Genomic DNA, 19087 nt, shown 5'->3' with positions numbered 1-19087 from the left:
AAGCAATGATTTCCTGTAGCTAGCTACTGTTTTTTTTTTTTTTTTCCAGGGTCTAGTGTGTACAGATTGTTCTCAAGGAAGTAAACTATTTTTTCTTCTCATTGTAGATGATGATTTGGATGTCATATTTTCATCTGACTCCAGATGTGGTAAAGATAAATCAAAGTTTGTGTCTTCAACCATTTTCTTCCACTGCAATCCAGAAGAGAAGGAAGGCATCCCTGAATTCCTTCACGAGACAGCAGATTGCCAGTATTTATTTACCTGGTACACATCTGCTGTATGTCCATTAATGTGAGTAGACAACTGTTTCCTGAAAGCAGCTTTTGTCAACACTTCTCAGAAAAAGGCTTTTTTGTATTTATTTGTCACAGTGATTGGGAAAAGGAGAAAAGCTAAAAAATCAGTAGGCTTATAGATAAATTGATGATCATGTATGCAGTGTTTGGCACATGACTACTGAATTAAATCTTGCTAAACTGATCTGGATCTAAAGCTGGAGAGGCACAGTGGAATTAATATAATTGTTTTCACTAAGTAAAAGCTACTGTAGCTGACAGAACCTGATGTTTCCTGTTGCTGAGAGGAGCAAACAGTTTATGGGTGAGGTGTTTGGTCCCCCTTGCCTTACTGTCTGGAAAACTTTGAAGCTGTGACAAAGACTGGCCTTCCCCTCTATCTGCTCACTTCTTTAGTCTGGAATGGAAAATCATTACAGGTCTTCAAGGAATAATGAACCATTTCTGCAATTAAATATGATCAGCTAATCTACTGTTTAGTGAGGGGACAGTGTTAAAAGGGGAGTGTCTGTATCTAGGTGCTTACAATGTTCTTGTCAGGTAGGCAGCCTCACTGTGGAAAAATGGAGTGACTACTTCTGGGAGTGTTTACTTTCTGGCTGCTAGCTTGAAAGCACAGGCCAGCTCTTGATTCTGATTTAAATCTGTTGAGGAAGTTTGGTGTGTGTAGTGCCATAGTCAGATGAGAGGTAGATAATTTCTGTAGCTGTTGCAGCTTGCTCATGTGCAGATTTGGTTCTAAAACAGCAGCTTTATAACTGCTGCTGTATAAGCTCTGGAGTGCTTAATTGTGCTCTGCAGTCTTGACTGTAGTTTCATGCACTATTTGATAGCATACTGGGATGTAGGCACAGTACATACATTTGTGTTTTTCAAGTTGTTTTTTACTTACATGAAATCCCCTACATTCAGTTCATGCAGCTGTTAGGTGGGAATGACAGGATGGTGTGGCATGTCTTCTTTTAATCTGCTGTTTCTAATCCAGTTTAAAAAACTTATCAATAGATCTTGTCTTTTCAATTTACACTGCTAGATCAACCAATGATCCAGGAAACAATCAGCACCAGACAGATGAGGAGACCCAAATACATAAAGGTCTTTCAAGGAGAAGCCAGGCTGTTGGTGCTGTGCTTAGTGTCCTCCTGGTTGTTCTCACTGCGTGTCTCATAATCTTGCTGTTCTACAAAAAAGAGAGGAGGTAAGAAATTAAGAGGCTTTAGAAGTTTCTTTGTCAGGACTTGGTTTTCTGCCAGAAATGAAAGGGGAATAGTAAACTTTAGAGATTTGGGTTCTGTTTTTCAGATGGCAGCATTAGCTGTCAAACTGCTGGTTCCTTTGAATTCTCCATTACTATCTGAAGGCCCATGTAAAGAGGGCTGAGGTGTACAGTTGAGTTGGTCTAGTGTCTCTTGTGGGCAGCTGCTAATTCAGGAGCATAAAACAGTATGGCAATATTTTTAGTATTTAATATCCCTCCACTTTCATGGATTCAGACTAGATCCATACAGTGGTGTCAGGGAAAAAGTGCAAGTCCTGCTGTTCCTCTGCTTTTCAGATTTTGGAGTGTTTTTCCCTTCAGTATGAAGGCCAGAGGGGTTTCAGAACAGTCAGCCTGAAGCGGTAGCAAGGAGAAAGATGTACTTTATCCCTTACTGGATTTTGATAGAGTGGTTTAGGGTCAGTGTGATAGTTTGTAGCTCATTTGTTGACATGCTTTATGTTGATGGTAAAATTCCAGTGAAGAAAAGTGAGGGCTAGTAAGTGGATATAGTGTTCCTAATGTAGTATTCTTTCCTTTGTTTAGGGAAATTGTAATAAACAAGATAACAAACTGCTGCAGAAGATCATCTGGTGTTTCCTACAAATACACAAAGGTACCACAGTGACAAAATCAAATTTGTTTCCTGTCAAGTTTTCTTAATATGAAGCTTTTGTTAATAAATAAATAACCCTCTTAATTCCTAATTCCTTTAGTGCATGGAAACCATATGGCGTGGCATCAGGAAAGCCACATGACTGATACAAATATATATATTTATATTGTGTAGTGGGAAAGGAAGATAGAGTTGAGGAAATGAAGAGCAGTCCATAAATCACCAATTAACACGTAAATGTACAAGAAGAGAACAAAGTCTGTTTCAGCACAGTGAAAAGTGATGCTCTTGCAGTGTTTGCTCTCTCACAGCTACCTTAAACCAAGGCATTGCGTGCTCCCCGACTGGGGAGATCAGTGTGTGTGTCGGTCTGGAGTGGCAGATGCATTCTCCTCTTTTCTTTTCTTGCAGATAAACAGTGAAGAAGAAGCTAATGAGAATGAGACAGAATGGCTTATGGAGGAAGTTGCAGCACCAAATCCAAGAACAGCAAAAGGCGGGCAGGAGAATGGTCACATTGCTACCAAGTCTGTTACATCTGAAGCCCTTACCTCTCTCCATGTGGATGACCTGGACAGTGAGGATGAAGTGTTAACCATTCCAGATGTAAAGATTCAAACAGGAAGAGGACTAGACAAGAGCAAGCACCCACAAAAGAAGCCACACAGTTTTGGCAGTGATAACAAATCTTATTTACTGAACGGAGGAAAGGAAACAAAAGCAATAGCAAGGCCAGGCCAGCATCAGGCACAGAACTCTACAAATACAGCATCGTTTCATGATGATAGTGATGAGGACTTGTTGAATATTTAATAACCCTTCTTGTGCCTAATCAAATATATGTAGAGAGATTATATATAACAGGACAACATTTCCAACCAAATACGAGGACTTCAGCCTGAAAGATTTTTCTGAATTTTGCCTTTAACAAGAAACCATTGAAAAGGGAAGAAGAGAAAGATTTCTTGGTTGTTTACAATGATCTGTTCAGTAATGACTGGATTTCTGACATCCAGTTGGCTGAGTTAGTTGACTCTCTCTAGCCAGGACACTTTTTTTTAAGTCTCAGCATAGATGTTAAATGCTTGCTTAAAAAAGAAAAACCTTTGAAAGGAAAAGATTAAGGTTCAGTGAAGCCCCTGGCTTCTGAGACTCAAGTTATCAGACTACTATCGTTTTAACTCCTTGTATTTATTGATCCTCACTACTCAGGTTTGCTTAATAGTAACATGTTCTTCCTGCCGGCAGGGTATTCTTCTATGGGCTCACCCATTGTGAGACAAGGAAAAGTATAACTTTTGTGTGTTGGGATGATTTGATGTAAATTTTGGAACTGGTCTAATTTATCCTGTAAATTTGAATATCCATTCTAATTTAAACAGATCATTGGTTCAAAGGTGTGGACTGAAAGGTACAATTCTGTATAGCTTTAGCCTGAAATGGTTGCTGTTCTTCGCATGGTATTTTTTTTTTTTTGGTACTAGTCATATGACTGACTTCATCAGTATTTGCCTAAGCAGCTGACAAGCACCCAAAGATAATTTTTTTTTCCTTGATTATGGCTGGACTAGGCCAACTGCACAGAGAACCAGACTTTTCGAGGATGTAGAGGCAGAGTTCCTGTGTCTGCACTACCCAGTTTGTCATCACCAAGAAAAACCCAAGGACAAGAGGAGCTCTAGTCTGCATAATGCCTCTCTCTGGTATTAATTTCAAGAAAATAAATTTGGGCCAATATTTTCTGATAGCCAAATTTCTAGTCTGTATGCTATGATCTTGGCCATGGCCATTGATTTGAAATGTTGCTGGTAATAAATGCAAGTCAGTTTTTCTCTAGCAGTCTTGCTCCTCTCCAGGTGTTTCTTAATTAAATTATGGACGATATTAGGGTTTCAAAGCATTGTACAAGAATATGCATTGGTCAGAATTTTTTGAAACTTTTTGTTGTTCCTTTTGGCTGGCTTATTCAGTTTCAACAATGGTTTCTTTTTATAAAAACTCCATTTTGAATCAAAATAGTGTAATATAAAGTATTCAGCAATTTCAATAAAAGATATGAAGTGGGTATTCCAAATCCCACATCTCAAGTCTGGAATCTTTCTTGCACTGTTCTGTATGCTGCTCACCAGCCTGGTGAGGCCCTGTCCTGCTGTGATGGATACCTCAATCATGTCACTCAAAATGAGAACCAGTGTTTGATAACAAAGATCAGAATATATAGGTAGGCCCTGGTGTTGTATTTGTTTTTTAATCAGGCTTGGGTGTTTGTTTTCTATTGTTACCAGTGGAGCTGGTAAGTCAGTTTGGCTTAAGCTGCATCTTTTCAAACTTAAATCAGCATTTTTCATATTTATAATTAGGAGAGCTTGGAGAAGTGGGAGGTTTGATGGTGTATTTTTAATGCTGTCTTTTATCATTACAACCATTCTATCAATGCATGTCAGAAAGTTCTGCTTTCCTTGCCCAGGTCATCAAGGCTGGCATTTTGGAGTTGTTTGCTCCATGAACCAACTGCATGAAATTATTTCTCCTGTGTAAAATCACATGGTCTCTTTGTTTGGGCTGTGCCTAGCAAGGCTTAGGTAGAACAGAGCTACTCTGTCTGGGGGTGCTTATCTGAGCAAAAACAATGTTATAATTTGCATCTGACAGCAGTGAGTGACTTCAGTGCCTGGTCTTGGAACTATTGCCCACTTTTTACCCAGGCTTTTGTAGGTAGCCTCGCTGAATCATACCTCATAGAGAGCTGGATGCATAACCAGCTTCACCAGACTATTTTCCCCAGAAGAATACTCTGTTTTGTAGGTAGCCTGGCTGAATCACACCTCATAGAGAGCTGGATGCATAACCAGCTTCACTATTTTCCCCAGAAGAATACTCTACTTAACTGTATGGAGGGAAGGAAGGGTTATGAGATGGCTGGGCCAGGAGCAGAAGCCTTGCCAGCTGGCAGCACGACTCCTTGGGAAGTGTCCCTAAGAAACCCACCTGCCTGGCAGAGGCCACACAGCCCCCTCTGGGCTGGCTGCAGAGAGGATGGTGGGAAATAAGGAAAACTGGCCCAGTCTGGATCATACTTTTGTAGTTCAAGGTAAACTTTTGCACTCCAGTACCAACTGTTTAAATAAAACTGTTGGAAAAGAGGTGATGTGAGGGAGTTTTGGGTGTGTTTTTAAGATGCAGCCTAATGCCTTAGCTTCACCCACTTCCCAGGCAGTCTTTGACTTCAGTTCCCTCTCTCCAGCTGACTGCACACATCCCGCTGCTGAGGAAGGTTGCAGGGGCTGGCTCTGAGCGTGGTGACTGCTGTGCACATTTGTGTCCCTGTTCCCCTCTCCAGCTCCCCATGGAACTCCTGCAGCCGGGGAGGCAAAGGTCTGGTGTGGGGTGGTGGTGCTGTACTTGGCTGAGGGTGACACAGCTGTGAGTTGGCCAGGAGAGGAGTCCTTGTTAACTTGGTGTAGATGTTCCTGATGGAGAAGAGGATGAAGCAGGAGATGAGAAAGCACATCTCCGTGATGTGGGGAATGATCTTTGAAGTGTTGGTTTGCAAAGCAGCTTTCACAGCTGCTCAGGCCACTCTTGGTCTGTAGTTGATGAGCAGTGAGACCAAGTTCTCTTTCAACACCTGGGCCAGAATGGCCTTCTAAGCTGTTTTTTTTTTTTGGAGTGTATTGTGTCTTTAATTTTTTCCTTGTTGCCTATTGCTTTCCAGGCAATTTTTCACTTTTTAAAAATGTCTTTTAAATGTTACCTCCACTGAAGCTTTTCTTTGTGATGGAAGGAGGTTGCTGTTGTCTGCAAGAGATATAGGAGTAGCTGGTATCTATCCGTAGGCAGGACAATGTACCACTGGAGCTTAATACAACTGCATGTATTTGAGGGGCCTGCAATGAAGTCTGCCTAAAGTCCTAGATGTCTTCTGTGGCTAAAAAAAAAAAAAGGCAAAAAAAAAAAAAGCTGTTTTGGCCGTAGATACTGTATATTGTGGCTTTCCCAGTGCTATTTCCCACAGCTATTCCCGGTGCATGTATGAATGTAATGAATGCTTTTTCTCTTTCGGATCACTGCAAAAAGATGCAAATATGCTCAGGTGAATCCCTGATACAGGTGGGAAGAGGTTTTCCTTGGGAATGGAAGAATGTGGAAGGTGAGAGGTGAGACACAGCACAGAAGTTTTCAGGAAAGCTGTTCCTTTACTGCCATATGGCTCAATGTACAGACATTCCTTTTTCAGAGTGTACCCACCTGTTTTTTACAGATCCTGGCTAAGAAGCTCTGCTCACATGTGGTGCCCAGCCATTCTGCACTAAACCCATGTGTTGCTTGTATGTTGGTAGAATTTTCCATCTATGTTTGCTGCTTTAAAATGCCTATTATTTGAGGAGCTGACGTGCCTAACTAAAAAAAATAACCCCAAAACCCTCCATAAAAACCAAAGGGTTGTGGCCCATAGGGGCTTTTCCAGAGAGCAGGAATGTGTAAGTGCTCTGATGAGGGGTTAAAGGCAAATTCACCTTGGGTGAATTAATGTCTGATTTCAAATGAAACCTAAAAAGTAGAGCTTGCAACATGTAGTTTAATAATTTATAGACTTAGTCTTGACTTTTGGTCAAATATCTTTGTTACTTAAGTAGCTTTGCTGCCAACTAAATATATCAGGGCTGCAGAGAGGATCTGGTTGAGGTTTTTGAGGTGGTTTGGGTGCCAAAATGCCAACCCTAGATGACATTTTAGAGCACGTTGGAGAATTTGACAGGTTCCAGAAGCAAACCTTTTTCGTCCTATGTTTGTTATCTGCCTCCTTCACCCCAGTGTACGTGGGGGTCGTCTTCTTCGGCTTCACCCCCGAGCATCGCTGCTCCAGCCCCGGGGTGGCTGAGCTGAGCCAGCGCTGTGGCTGGAGCCTGGAGGAGCAGCTGAATCACACAGTTCCCGAGTGGGATGGCCACGGGGCCAGCTTCAGCAGCCGCTGCAGGAGGTACGAGGTGGACTGGAACACAACAGGCATCAGCTGCACTGACCCCCTGGGCAGCCTGGGGGGCAGTGGGAGCACCGTCCCCCTCGGTCCCTGCCGGGATGGCTGGGTCTACGACTCCCCAGGGAGCTCTATCGTGACAGAGGTAAAAACAGCCCCCTTTGCCCTGTCCCCTCTGTTACAGACAAGGTGAGGGGTGGGGGAGGGGGTTGGTGGAGCCTAGGCTGTGTTAAGATATCCCCTGCTTACCTGGAGAAGGGATTGTCTCTTACTGTGACCTTGCGCTTGGGGGTTTACAAGTCATCTTCCCTCTGTCCTTGCTGTGAAGTGTTGCCTTGACTGCTCAGGAGGCTTATATCTCCAGCTGGGGAGGAAAGCATATTTCAGCAAATAAATAGATAAAGTCCAGTTCTCAATGGCATTCCTGTCACATGAGAGGTCCAATTGGTGAAGGTGTGTAAACAGTGCAGCTAGCAGTGCTGCAAACAAAACGGGCCAATGCAATGGTCTTGATTTCTTTCCCCCACCCCCTTCTTTTTTTTCTTTCTTTATTTCTTTCTTTTTTTTTTTAATGAATAAAGTTGATTTTAAATAAAAATGAATTGCAGTCAGTGTGGGGAAAGGTCTTGCCTCCCACAATTAAACAGCTTAAGACAGGAAGAAACAGTAGAAACTGTGTTCTCAGAAGGAGTGTGAATAAACTGAAAGTAGTACTTAAGCTACTTGCTGTACTTTAGCAGTTCAGGTGCTTTAAGAATAAACCAGTACCTGGGATGACAAGCTTGATGTCATCATAGAAAGTTCTACCAAGTGTTTAGAGGTGGTCAGGATTCTTTCCCCCATATGTCTAACACAGGAGCAATTAAAATCTGTGCTCTAGCGACTTCAGCATTCATAGTTTTCTAAGAGATATGTCCTGGATATAAGGGGGTGCACTCTAATTGTACCTCTTTCAGCAAGTTATGGGCTGTGAGATATGAAAAGGAGGAAGGGAAGCACCTCAAATGCAGGGTGAGCTCAGCAGGCACATCTCACTGGACAACGCTCCAGCACATCCCATGGTCAGATGCCCCCACCATCATCTCCTGAGGTTGTGGGAAGCTGAGCACTTGCAGTCTGTATGGGCTTATGCAGTCATGCTCTCACATCAGCTGTCTTCCCTCTCCTGCTGAAGGGGGTGCAAGGCCCACGGGCTGCTGCCTTCATGGGGTAAGCAGATGTGTCACACAACTCGGCATTTTGTCAATGAGTTCTTGGTTGTGACTGTTTCTGTGAAACTTCTCAGGCTCTAATGTTGTCCCCTGCTCTGATAGCTAAGAAAAGGAAAGGATAGTGCAGTGTAAATCATGTTATTTCAAAGGAAAAATTTGCATGTGGAAGAAGGTCCTCATGGGAAGTCCCATAAGAGCATCAGAAAAAATATTTGGCTTTTTGTTAATTATGGATGCATAGATTCAATTAAACCCAGTAACCAGGAGGAAGGGAAGGGATTCTCAGTCATATTAGGAGAAGTTTTGGCAATAACCTTTTCTCTAGTAGCTTTTATATATTTCTACCAGGACATGACTAGAGGCAAATATACGTGGTATAAAGCTTGGCCCTGGGTAAAAAAATGTCTGCTCTCCAGACACATACAACAATGTAGTTGAGCTAAAGAACAGAGCAGAGAGAAAATGCTGTAGCCTCAGGGCAGATGCAGATACTTCCACCCTCCAGAAAGCCAGTGCTCCATGGGACCTGGGACAAGGCAGGCTCCTGAAGGTGTCGAAGATGCTTCTAGTAAAGGCATCACTCTTAGTCCTGAATGGTCTGTGGAGGCTACTCTGCCATGCCAGGGTATGAGGCAGCAAGAACTGCTTAGAAATGTTCATCATTAGCCACAAAAAAAAGCTGTTTGAAAAACTCAGGGTGATTGTCAGATCCATGCTGGTTTGATCACTGAGGGCCAATAGAGGTTCCAGTTTTTCCAATACAGGTGCCAGTTTTGACAGATTATAACTCACTTATGCTCTTTCCATAAAAGAGAGATGAGACATGAATGGGAGATGCCAGTAAACTGCTGAAGGGCTTTTTCCACTCTTTAATGTTGGACAATTAGTTAAGTTAGTAGGATTTCTGTGTGCTGACAAAACAGGCATTGACCGAGAAACAAGTTTAAATCTTTAACTAAAGGAGAGTTGTGGATGTGAGCCAGCTCCTCATTTCACTCTTTTGTCTCTGACTGTGGTTGCTCCTTTAGTTTGACCTGGTGTGTGAGGACTCCTGGAAGTTGGATCTCTTTCAGTCTTCCGTGAACGCTGGGTTTTTTATTGGCTCCTTAAACATTGGTTACATTGCAGACAGGTATGTGTGGGCTGACAGCAAAACCCTCTGACCTCCCTTATCAATGTTCAGCAGCCAAACTTAGATAAAGGTTGTGCAACTGATATCATCTCTGCTCTTCTGAAAATAAGGTCATCCCCTGGACCTTCAGTCGCAGCATGAGCCAGTATCCTGCCTTTCAGGTTGTGCCTGGTGGTTAGCACAGATCTGCTCAGCGAGCCCTGCAGAGCCCATGAGGACTATTTTAGAATTGTCACCCCAAACTTCCTACTGTGCCATATCAGAGTCCTCAGATGTTAACCAAAGCCAGGAAATGTGTGGTTTGGATCTCCCACTCAATCCGTCACACTCTGTGTGGCTGCAGCTCGGAAACATTTTGCTTCTTTTGGAGAAGCTTAGAAATAGTTGTCAGAGTCTGCCAGATGTGTACAGCAGCAGCCACTGAGAAAGCAGATAATCCCTCTAGCTCCCTGTTCAGAGCCAGCAGAGTCCCTGGCTCAGGCACCTGGGGTTAAAGACAAACAGATGCCAGTATTTTCCCCCGTGCTCCCCTTCTGCCTAGGAATGTTAGTACAGCAGGCTCTGAGTTGTTCCAGCTGAGAAATGCAGCCCACTCACAAGCAGATCCATACATTACTGTTGTTTTAAAGGTTAAGGTCATGGTGAATAAATCCCTTATAAATCTGGTGCATGTGGAGCTATGAGAATCATAATATTAACCTATACTTATTTTTCAGTTCCAATGCAATATATGTTAACATTCTTTTTTTCTCTGAAAGTTTTTGTGGAATTACTGAGCAACTGGCACAGTAGCTTTTCATGGCATAGCAAAGCAGACAAGTGAATAATGGGCAAAGAAAAAAGCCTGTCTCTATATCGCATAGCAAAATTGGAGGTTTTTTCCCCCCCTGAAGATAAACAAAGCTCTTACTAGTTTAAAATGCTTCCATGACTAGTGGTGCACTTCATGCCTATCATTTTCCAATCCAGGTTTGGCCGTAAATTTTGCCTTTTAACAACAATTGTTGCAAATGTTGTGTGTGGAATCCTTCTGGTCTTCGTGCCCAGCTACCTGTGGATAGTCATCATCCGGTTCTTGCAAGGGCTGGTCAGCAAGGGCTGCTGGACTGCAGGCTACATCCTGGGTGAGTTCAGGACCTTCTCCCAGGAGCAAGACTAGCAGCAGGTGATGAAGGAAAAAAACTCAATTCCAAAAAACCTGAAAATTAGGCCATTTAAAAAATGCCTCCCATGGTGTTTTATTAAGGAGTTTTCTCCCTCTTTGACTTCCCAGGATGTTTTCAAGCACTGTCATTAGGGAGAAACAACAGTAGCCTTCAAAGCTCAAGCAAGTGGTGGTCTATTAGAGCTCTTACCTCAAGACAGGCTTTCCCCTGTGGTACAGCTCACCTTTGCAGGTCTGTCTGGGCCCCTGGCTCCTCTTCCTTCCATCAGGCTCTGGCTAGGGAAGGTGACCAGGCAGACACAGCCCCTCTGGCTGGGCACAGACAGGATGGGGACAGAGGAGGCCATTAAAGAAGCAGACAGAGGGTGGGGAAAACTTGAGACATTTTTATGACACAAAGAGGGAAACAGAGGCTTCAGAACATAAAAATAACTGAAGAACAGCACGTACTTGCTGGTAAAAAGATTAGGTGTTTGTGTACCTGTGTGTATCCACTGGGCTGAGTGGAGGCCAAGCCATGGAGGAGCCAGCCTGTGTGGGTGCCTCTCTCTCCCAGTGCCCTGCTCCAGCTGTGTTTGCTGGTGAGGCACAGCTGGGCGGCCAGGCTGGATCTGGGACCATCTCAGGACCTCTTTCTGCTTCAGGGAAGAGCTGCCTGGGATTTCTCTGATTTTTCTGGAGTGGAGTTGAGTGTCTTGTCCAAAATACCCAACTGCAAGCAGTCACTGAAGCAGATTAACAATTTTAAAAGCTGACCTATAGAACATTAACTGGGTTAGGGTGGCAGGTGGTTCTACCAAATACCTCTGAGAGATATGCAATTCATTGTGATAGTGGTAAAAATGTAAAAGTCAGTGTCCTAAACTTGCATGAAATCTGTCAGTGTGGGCATCTTGCTAATTCAGTTATCCAGATGTCTGATAGAAATAAAAGCACCTATCCCACTGTCTAGACTGTCTTCTGCAAAGACATGATTATTCCTTCCTGTGCATTTCTGGATGCTTGCTTGGCCTCCTAAATATCTTCCTGGCACAAATGAAATCTCTATCCTCTCTTCCGGGGAACTTTAAGCTATTTTGGAACAACAAGCCCTTTTCAGGACAATGATTTGCCCTATCCTGATGTTTTCTCTCTGTTACATCTTGTTACTCCTGGAACCTCTTGAAACTCTCTCATGCAAATGATCCTGAACCCAGCCCCAAAGCTCCCTTAAATTTGTTTCTCCCTAAGGGTGGCCAATACTGAATGTCCAGGGAAGGATGCAAGGACAGAACAACCTTGTTATCCCACTCTGCTGGGGCTCTTGCCCACCCTTCAGCTGCTTCTGGCTCAGTGCTGCTGAGCCTGAGGAGATGTCTTTGTGCATCCTTAGGCTGAGCACCATTAGCATATCTGTGGCTCCAAAACTCAGCAGCTCATTTGGCTGCTAATTAGTTCCTTACTGTCCTTTTTCTAATGAGTTTGCTTTCTTGAAGTCACACATCTGGATGCAAAATGTTGAGTGTGCTTGCCCTGCCTGCTGGAATAGCTACTTTTAACTCTGTATCAGCAAGATACAGAGAGACAGAGATGTGTGGGTCTGTGCTGTGCTGTGGAGTTGTGAAGTGCAGATGAATAGTGATCCCACCCTGGTCTGGGAGCTCTGTGCCATCCAGTGATACAGGTTTTCCTTATTACTTGGGGTGAGATGCAGGCTGAAAGCCTTAGGAGCCAAAATATTCAGCTTTGTTGTTGGGTTGGAGACATTTCATGTGTTAGCGTTATATTTCACAACAAAATTCATCGGTGCACTTTGACAAATCCTTGATTTACTCTGAGATTTCCGCAGCAGAGGACGTTCCTGGATGTCTTAGGCCAGTGCACGGCCAGCAGCAGTGTTTTCTCTGCTGGAGTTTGGGTGCCAGAAAAGCAAACTAGGGGGTTTTGTCTGGAGGCATTTTGCCAGGAAGCCTGTGATACCAAGGTTTCTCCCAAGTGTCACCATAGCATTGGTCCTCTAGCATCCCCCGCAGCTGGTTTCTGCTGCGAGGGGCAGCCCCGTGGCTCACTGTCCCCGTGCACGCCCGCAGTGACGGAAGTGGTCGGCCCGCAGTACCGGCGCATGGTGGGCATCCTCTACCAGGCGGCTTTCTCCGTCGGCCTCCTGGTCTTCGATGGCATCGCTTACGCCCTCCCCCACTGGCGCTGGCTGCAGCTCACTGTCACCCTGCCCACCTGCTTCCTCCTGCTCTACTACTGGTAAGTGCCCTTTTGCTGTGCCTCTGCCCGCCACCCAAAAAAACCCGGCTTCTCCTGCTTCCCAGGGCTTGGCACTGGGAGAGACTGGGCGCTCCTTTGTGGCGCGCACACCTCTTGGTGCAAAGAGGGGGTTCCCAGCAAAAAGGAGAGGGAAATAGGACCCCTCAGCAACTGAGATCTTGTTGAATCCTAGCCTATGCACCTTACCTGACCTTGTGTTTAAAAACCAGACCACTTGGAAAAACACTGGGGGAAAATTGGATTAGTACAATTTTACTATTTTCTTACTACACTTTAGTATTACAATTGTACAATTAGTATAATTTACTATTTTCTTTAAGCAATTCATAAGTGAAAATAGGTGCCTTTGCATAACTTAGTTGGTCTTACACTGAAAATTTGGTTTTTGACAGATTGTGTAATGCTAACATAACTGTAAGAGGCTCTTGGCGTGTTCTTTTAAGGCAGAGAAGTTGCAGGTTTTGTGGTCCAACTGAAAAAAAAGAAAGCACTTGGGTACTCCTTCATTTTCATTTCTCTCCTCTCTTTTTAATCAATATTTTTTGGTTTGAGTGCTTTGGATTTGAGAAATTGTCTGGGTGGGTCAAGAGATTAGGAATAGTAGAAAAAAATTTGTTGCCTTCCTTCTTCCATATTTTTGAATTGCTAAGCCAGTTCTAACTTAATTAGTACTTCTTAACCTGTATTGGCAGAAGTGAAAATGGCTCCCTAAGAGGAGCTGGTTTGTGGTGAATGGGCTGGGTACGATGAGGGCACTACTCTCACTCAAAGCTCCTCCCTGATTTATCTTTAGTAAACTCCTCTTTGACTAAAGCCACTCCCCCAACTGTTCCTCTTCCAATCTCAGCCATGGGATATACTATTTTCCTTCACTGGGGGAGTGAGAAGTAGCACACAAAATCAAAAAAAAAAAAAAAATCCATCTACCTCTATTTAATCTCTCCAAAGTCTCCACTCATGGGAGAATAGGTAGGCTTTATGTTTTGTTGATTAATGGCATCTACTCACATTGTAGGTGCCTCCCAGAGTCTCCCAGGTGGCTGATATCTCAAGGAAAAAATGACAAAGCTATGAAAATTGTCAGCAATATGGCTAAAAAAAATCAGAAAAAGATGCCTTCCCATTTTAAGGTGAGCTCAGGGTTTACTTGTACATGTAAGTAAGCATCATGACAGTACCTTGCATCAGTTCCTCCCAGAGAAATTTAATGTGCTATATACTGGCTCTTCCATAGGATATTAAATTTGAAGAGGAAGATTGTGGAAAGCAGAAACCCTCACTGATGGACCTTTTCAGGACACCACAAATAAGAAAAAACACGCTCATTTTGATGTACAACTGGTAAGAATATAACACTAGACAGCCAGTTTTGGAGCTCTGGATTTGACAACTCCATCAGGACAGGGATGTCTGTTCTTTTACTATCTAACTAATCCAGGATGCTCTTCTCTGCCCAGGTTCACGAGCTCCATCCTCTACCAGGGGCTCATCATGCACATGGGAATGGCTGCTGAGAACATGTATCTGGATTTCCTTTACTCTGCTCTCGTTGAGTTCCCAGCTGCCTTCATCATCATCGTCACTATTGACCGTGTCGGGCGGCGCTACCCCTGGGCCATGTCAAACCTGGTGGCTGGGGCCGCCTGCCTTGCCACAGCCCTCCTCCCAGAGGGTAAGACGCCTGAATGGAGCCCCCCTGAATGGGGGCTTCCCACCCTGTCCTCTGGGACCTCCATGCTGCTTTGTGAGGGTCCCTTTGCCACTGCTCATGCAGTCCTCACTGCTCCCGTTCCCTCACTTAGGTGAAACAAAAAAAAAAAACAAACAAACATCCCTTAAAAACATCAACTGACATGGGATCAGAGGTCCCACAGAATAACACTGTCGTATCAATTGACACCTGCTAAATCACTGGGATGCTTTTAAATGTGTTGAATGTATTTTCTCTGCAGACATGCATTGGTTAAAAGTGATTACTGCTTGCATTGGGAGAATGGGAATTACAATGGCTTTTGAAATGGTTTGCTTTGTAAACACAGAACTGTATCCAACGTATATCAGGTAGGTGCATCCTCTCTCCGTTTGGCATTTGGCATGGAAACAAATAGTTGAGGCTGATGTGTATGTTATGTTTTATGCTAAATTATCCTCAAATGTGTCAGAACTACACAGGTACTACTGAACATAAAATAGGTGAAGCACAATTAAAATTATTTTAAAAGGTAGCTTAACAAAGAAAAGAAATGTACTTTTAGACGAGGGGAATCTCACATGACTGAAATAAAGGGAAAACCTGGGAGAACCAGGGTGGGTGAGGGATCTGAAGTTCCACAGAGTGCCTGGATCTGTCCTGTGTGAGGGTGAGAGTTGTGATCCACCCCCTCTCAACTGCAGTACTCTGATACTAACTTCATTCCTTTGCTGCCAAACCAGGAATCTCGGGGTGATGGTTTGTTCCTCTTTGTGTGATATTGGTGGAGTCATCGCCCCATTCGTTGTCTACAGGCTGGTGGAGATCTGGCACGATCTGCCACTCATTGTCTTCAGTAAGTGCCACCTTACCTCCTTGCCGGCCCCCTCCAGGGTGCAGTGGGGGACCCAAGTTCCAAAGGGAGGGAACAGCCACCAATGCAGCTGCTTTAAGTTCAGCAGAACCCCCTGCTCCCTCCAAGACCTTAGCCTTCAGTTTATGACAAGCTGGAACTTGTTTATGCACTCATCTCTCCCTTGCCCCTCCTTGCATTTTAAAGGAAGTTTTAGTCGAATACGTGTTTGACAGATAGCAAACAACTCAAAAATTTTTATGAGCTTAATATTTGATGGACTTAAAGCTGATTTACTGCTCTTTTGTGAGTTATACTGTCTTTGTTGAGCAGTCAAACCCTAGAATTTCGTGTAATTACCTATGTAATGGAGTACAAGTATGGCTGTTATGCTTCAGCTTTTCTGACACTTTGTTTACTGGCTCCTCTCCAGCTATTTGGAAAGTAGCTGGTAAATAACTGCAAGATGAGTTTTACAGACTAGTGACCTGAACTCTCAGGTTAGGGCCTGCAAAACTTTTATGAATCTTTAGGTCAGCACCTTATTTATAGAATAATACCTTGAATGGCAATATGCAGATTTTGACAGACAGGACATCTAGAAGGGTGCTTAGTAGATTTAAAATACATGCCAAACACGTACAAACTGGCTAAAAGAAATTATCAGGGGAGAATTTGATTGTGTTGCTTAGAAGATAATACATTGTGCATACATTTTCTAATCTTATGTGACTAGCATAAAGATGGAATGTGTTTCCTGTCATGCTCTAGCACTAAAAAGAGTTCTTTCCTCTATGAAGGAAGGATCTGTCCAGTTTGAGGTGTCCTAGTTTATGCATAACTCACAAGAGGACTTGGCTTGGTGCTGTTTCCGCAGAGCAGCCACATCCTCCATTTTTGCACCAGCATGATAGTTTTGCATATGAGACTTGAGGTGCACACCTTATACAAAGGAAAAAATAAAATGCCATTGACAAGTGCATTCATTCTGGCAGTAGCAAGTGGCTGTTTACAAGCAAATGTTTACAAGCTCCTTGTGCCTCTGTTTTGAAGCTGTGCTTGGTTTGATTTCGGGTGGATTGGTGCTGCTTCTGCCTGAAACTAAAGGAAGAGTTTTGCCTGAGACTGTGGAGGATGTTGAAAACTTTCACAGGTGAGTCATGATAATGAACTTGTAGCAGTTTTCACTTGAAATTCGGCAAAATCCCTGTCTGGAGGGAATCCCAGGGGTTACTTGGCAGCCTTGTTTGTTTCCAAGAAGCTGCTGGGTAATTTCCAGACTCTCACTGGACAGATTCCAGACTTCTTTTACCCCATGTAAAATCTTGAGAACAAGTAGCCTAGGCCTTTACTGGCCATGAATAGCTGCATTAGTCTCTCCAAAGTGCAGCAACACCATTATAAATGGTATTTGTGTTTAAAAAATGCCTTAACAATTGAAGAGAAAAAGGGCAGCCTTGGTAGCAGCTTCACACGTGGTGCACGAAGCACCAGTATCTGCTGAGGAGCCAGAGCAAACCTGAGGGAATATATATGGTCATTTTACTGGGGCCAAGGCAGAGCAGGTAAAGAATTTGAAGTTAGATGCTCCCTGGATAACTTCATTCCTGGCTGATGTTCATGTCTTATTACTCTTGCAGGCAAAGTGCTCCAACGGCCAAAAAAATCTATCTCCGTGTGCAAGGATCAGAAGTAGCACACAGCTGAAGAAGGGGTAACTCTTGCTGGGCAGTCTGCTTTAGGGCAGTAGCACAGAAATGCCACTTAGAATAAATACCCTCTCAAAAGTCTTGCCTCTCTCATTTCAATTTCTATGCATATTCTTTATTTACAGTGTTTAGGGTTTTCTGATGGGATTGTCCCAATTGCTGCATAGCTGCTTCCCCCTCTGTACATTAAGAGAAACATATTTTAGGGCTGGCAAATTTTTGTACCAGCTGCGTGGACTTCAACATGGACTTCAAGAGGTCTTAACTTGAGTATGGTGGGATCCATACCAACAAAACTTTGAAAGTCTCCATAAAGTCTCACTTTGTTGGTTTCTCTTAAGAAGAGGCAGCACAATATGGTATTTATCTCCACTGTAGAATCAAGGTAACTACAAACCTGGTTCAATTGTGTGACAACTTGCACAGTTTTTAAAAAAATTATTTTATTTTCTCCTATTTTACTGGCTACTCACAAGGATGTATACTTACAAGGATGGGCATGTGGCAACTGCAGAGCGTGGAAAAGAGTGCATAGGAGAAACACTCTTAATCCTTCATAAGGTAATAGCATTATATATGTGCCCTACAGGGCCTTTGGAGTGAGCTGGGATCAGGCTTGGGAACTTGCAGGACCCTGACCAAGGGTCCTGTGCATCAAGGAGAATCAGGAACAGCACTGGGTCTTCCAGGAAATATCCAGCACCTTCAGAAATGTCCTAGTCCATCCTGTTGAGCGACTGTAACAGACCTGTGGTTGCAGGGCAAAACAGGGACAATGGTCCTGTGGCTCCCCTTCCCTATTTGTGTTGCTGGTCCCTATCTGCTGGAAAACACTGGTTTTCCATAAGGATACTGTGAGCAAGGTACAAGACACCTCTGCCCACTGATAATCAGCTGCAGGGAGAGAATTCCTGGTTGAGCAAGACACTGCTGGACTCTAGCAGGCAGGGTGAAATTCCCCCAGGATTGCATCCCGGTGACCTTGCACCTGCTTTCAGCTGACCTGAACCTCAGTTAATGTTCAGTACTGCTGTGAGGGCCCCCAAGGCAGGGAAGTGTGTTGTCCAGTGAGGCAGGGACATGGCAAGGTTGCCTGAGAAGAGTAGGGACAGATCAGGAATGACATGACTTTGGCCTGGGCAGTTGCAAAACTAGTATTTGCTTCAGGATCAGAGGGGAAAAAGCTTGTCCTGAGAGGGCAAGAGGAACAGTGGGGGTGTAATTATGTGTCTGGTAGAGCTGATGTCCTGCTCTGGTTGCAGACATGTCTCTTCTCTGCACTAAAAGAAATCTGTCAGAACTTCTGACTTAGAGTTCTTTGATATAAAACCTGTTGAAAGCTCTTCAGTAGAAAATGGGGGCGGTAGCAACAAGTCAAGCAAAGCAAAGACTGAGATGAATAAATAAATAACTACAAAAGCTGAGTCCCAAGACCTTTACCCATCACACTGGTACTTATTCCCACAAGCACTGCTACTGCCACAGCAGGAGCTACAGAGGTGGCTCTGACACGCCTTTGCTTCACTGTCATCTACGTGTGATAGTGGCACCTGCTTCTGGTGGCAGCTTGAAAAACACAGGGGCAAATGTCCTTCATTAATTCCTTTACTGGTGACCTTTGCTCATTGATGGCTTGCTTCCTGGAGCTGGGAAATCAGAGGGACGTAAAAGCTGGTCCAGCTGCACATGGCAGCTCTCAAAATGGGGAGCAGCACTGTGTCCTGGGGGTGAAGGAGTGTGTCACCCCCAGGCCAGGGGTGGAGCCCACACCCTGCCTCAGGTAACACAGTTTGACAGCTTCCCTTCCCCTGAAGAGCAGCTGGAGCCTGTCTGCTCCTGGGGCTGCTGGAGCAAAACCAGTGCCAGGGCTGTCCCTGGAGCTTGGGAAGGAGCACTTCAGGACCAAGCACCATCGGA

The 19087-nt window shown here is 44.0% G+C and overlaps 2 protein-coding genes across 5 annotated transcripts in view; both read left to right on the top strand.

The window, feature by feature from the left end:
• Positions 1–4260, top strand: part of IGF2R (insulin like growth factor 2 receptor) — a 57263-nt gene extending 53003 nt beyond the window's left edge. For all 4 annotated transcript variants that reach the window (XM_041469748.1, XM_041469750.1, XM_041469749.1 and 1 more), the window contains 4 exons: positions 108–294; positions 1333–1497; positions 2104–2173; positions 2585–4260. In XM_041469748.1, the coding sequence (XP_041325682.1) occupies positions 108–294; positions 1333–1497; positions 2104–2173; positions 2585–2986 (824 nt within the window). In that variant the 3' untranslated portion in view covers positions 2987–4260. The remainder of the gene's footprint in view (positions 1–107; positions 295–1332; positions 1498–2103; positions 2174–2584) is intronic.
• Positions 4261–6242: 1982 nt separating this feature from the next.
• On the top strand, positions 6243–17229 carry SLC22A2 (solute carrier family 22 member 2). The gene is made up of 11 exons (XM_041469935.1): positions 6243–7296; positions 9391–9494; positions 10464–10618; positions 12729–12897; positions 13934–14048; positions 14153–14259; positions 14376–14590; positions 14871–14979; positions 15352–15464; positions 16515–16614; positions 17102–17229. Exons 1-11 carry the CDS (start codon positions 6886–6888, stop codon positions 17166–17168), a joined length of 1665 nt encoding a protein of 554 aa, XP_041325869.1. The 5' UTR covers positions 6243–6885; the 3' UTR covers positions 17169–17229.
• The last annotated feature ends 1858 nt before the right edge of the window (positions 17230–19087 follow it).

Source organism: Pyrgilauda ruficollis, unplaced genomic scaffold (genome assembly GCF_017590135.1).
Source record: "Pyrgilauda ruficollis isolate IOZ18807 unplaced genomic scaffold, ASM1759013v1 scaffold24, whole genome shotgun sequence".
Lineage (NCBI taxonomy): Eukaryota > Metazoa > Chordata > Aves > Passeriformes > Passeridae > Pyrgilauda > Pyrgilauda ruficollis.
The sequence above is the reverse complement of the archived record's forward strand: the minus strand, read 5'-3'. Positions and strand labels throughout refer to the sequence as shown.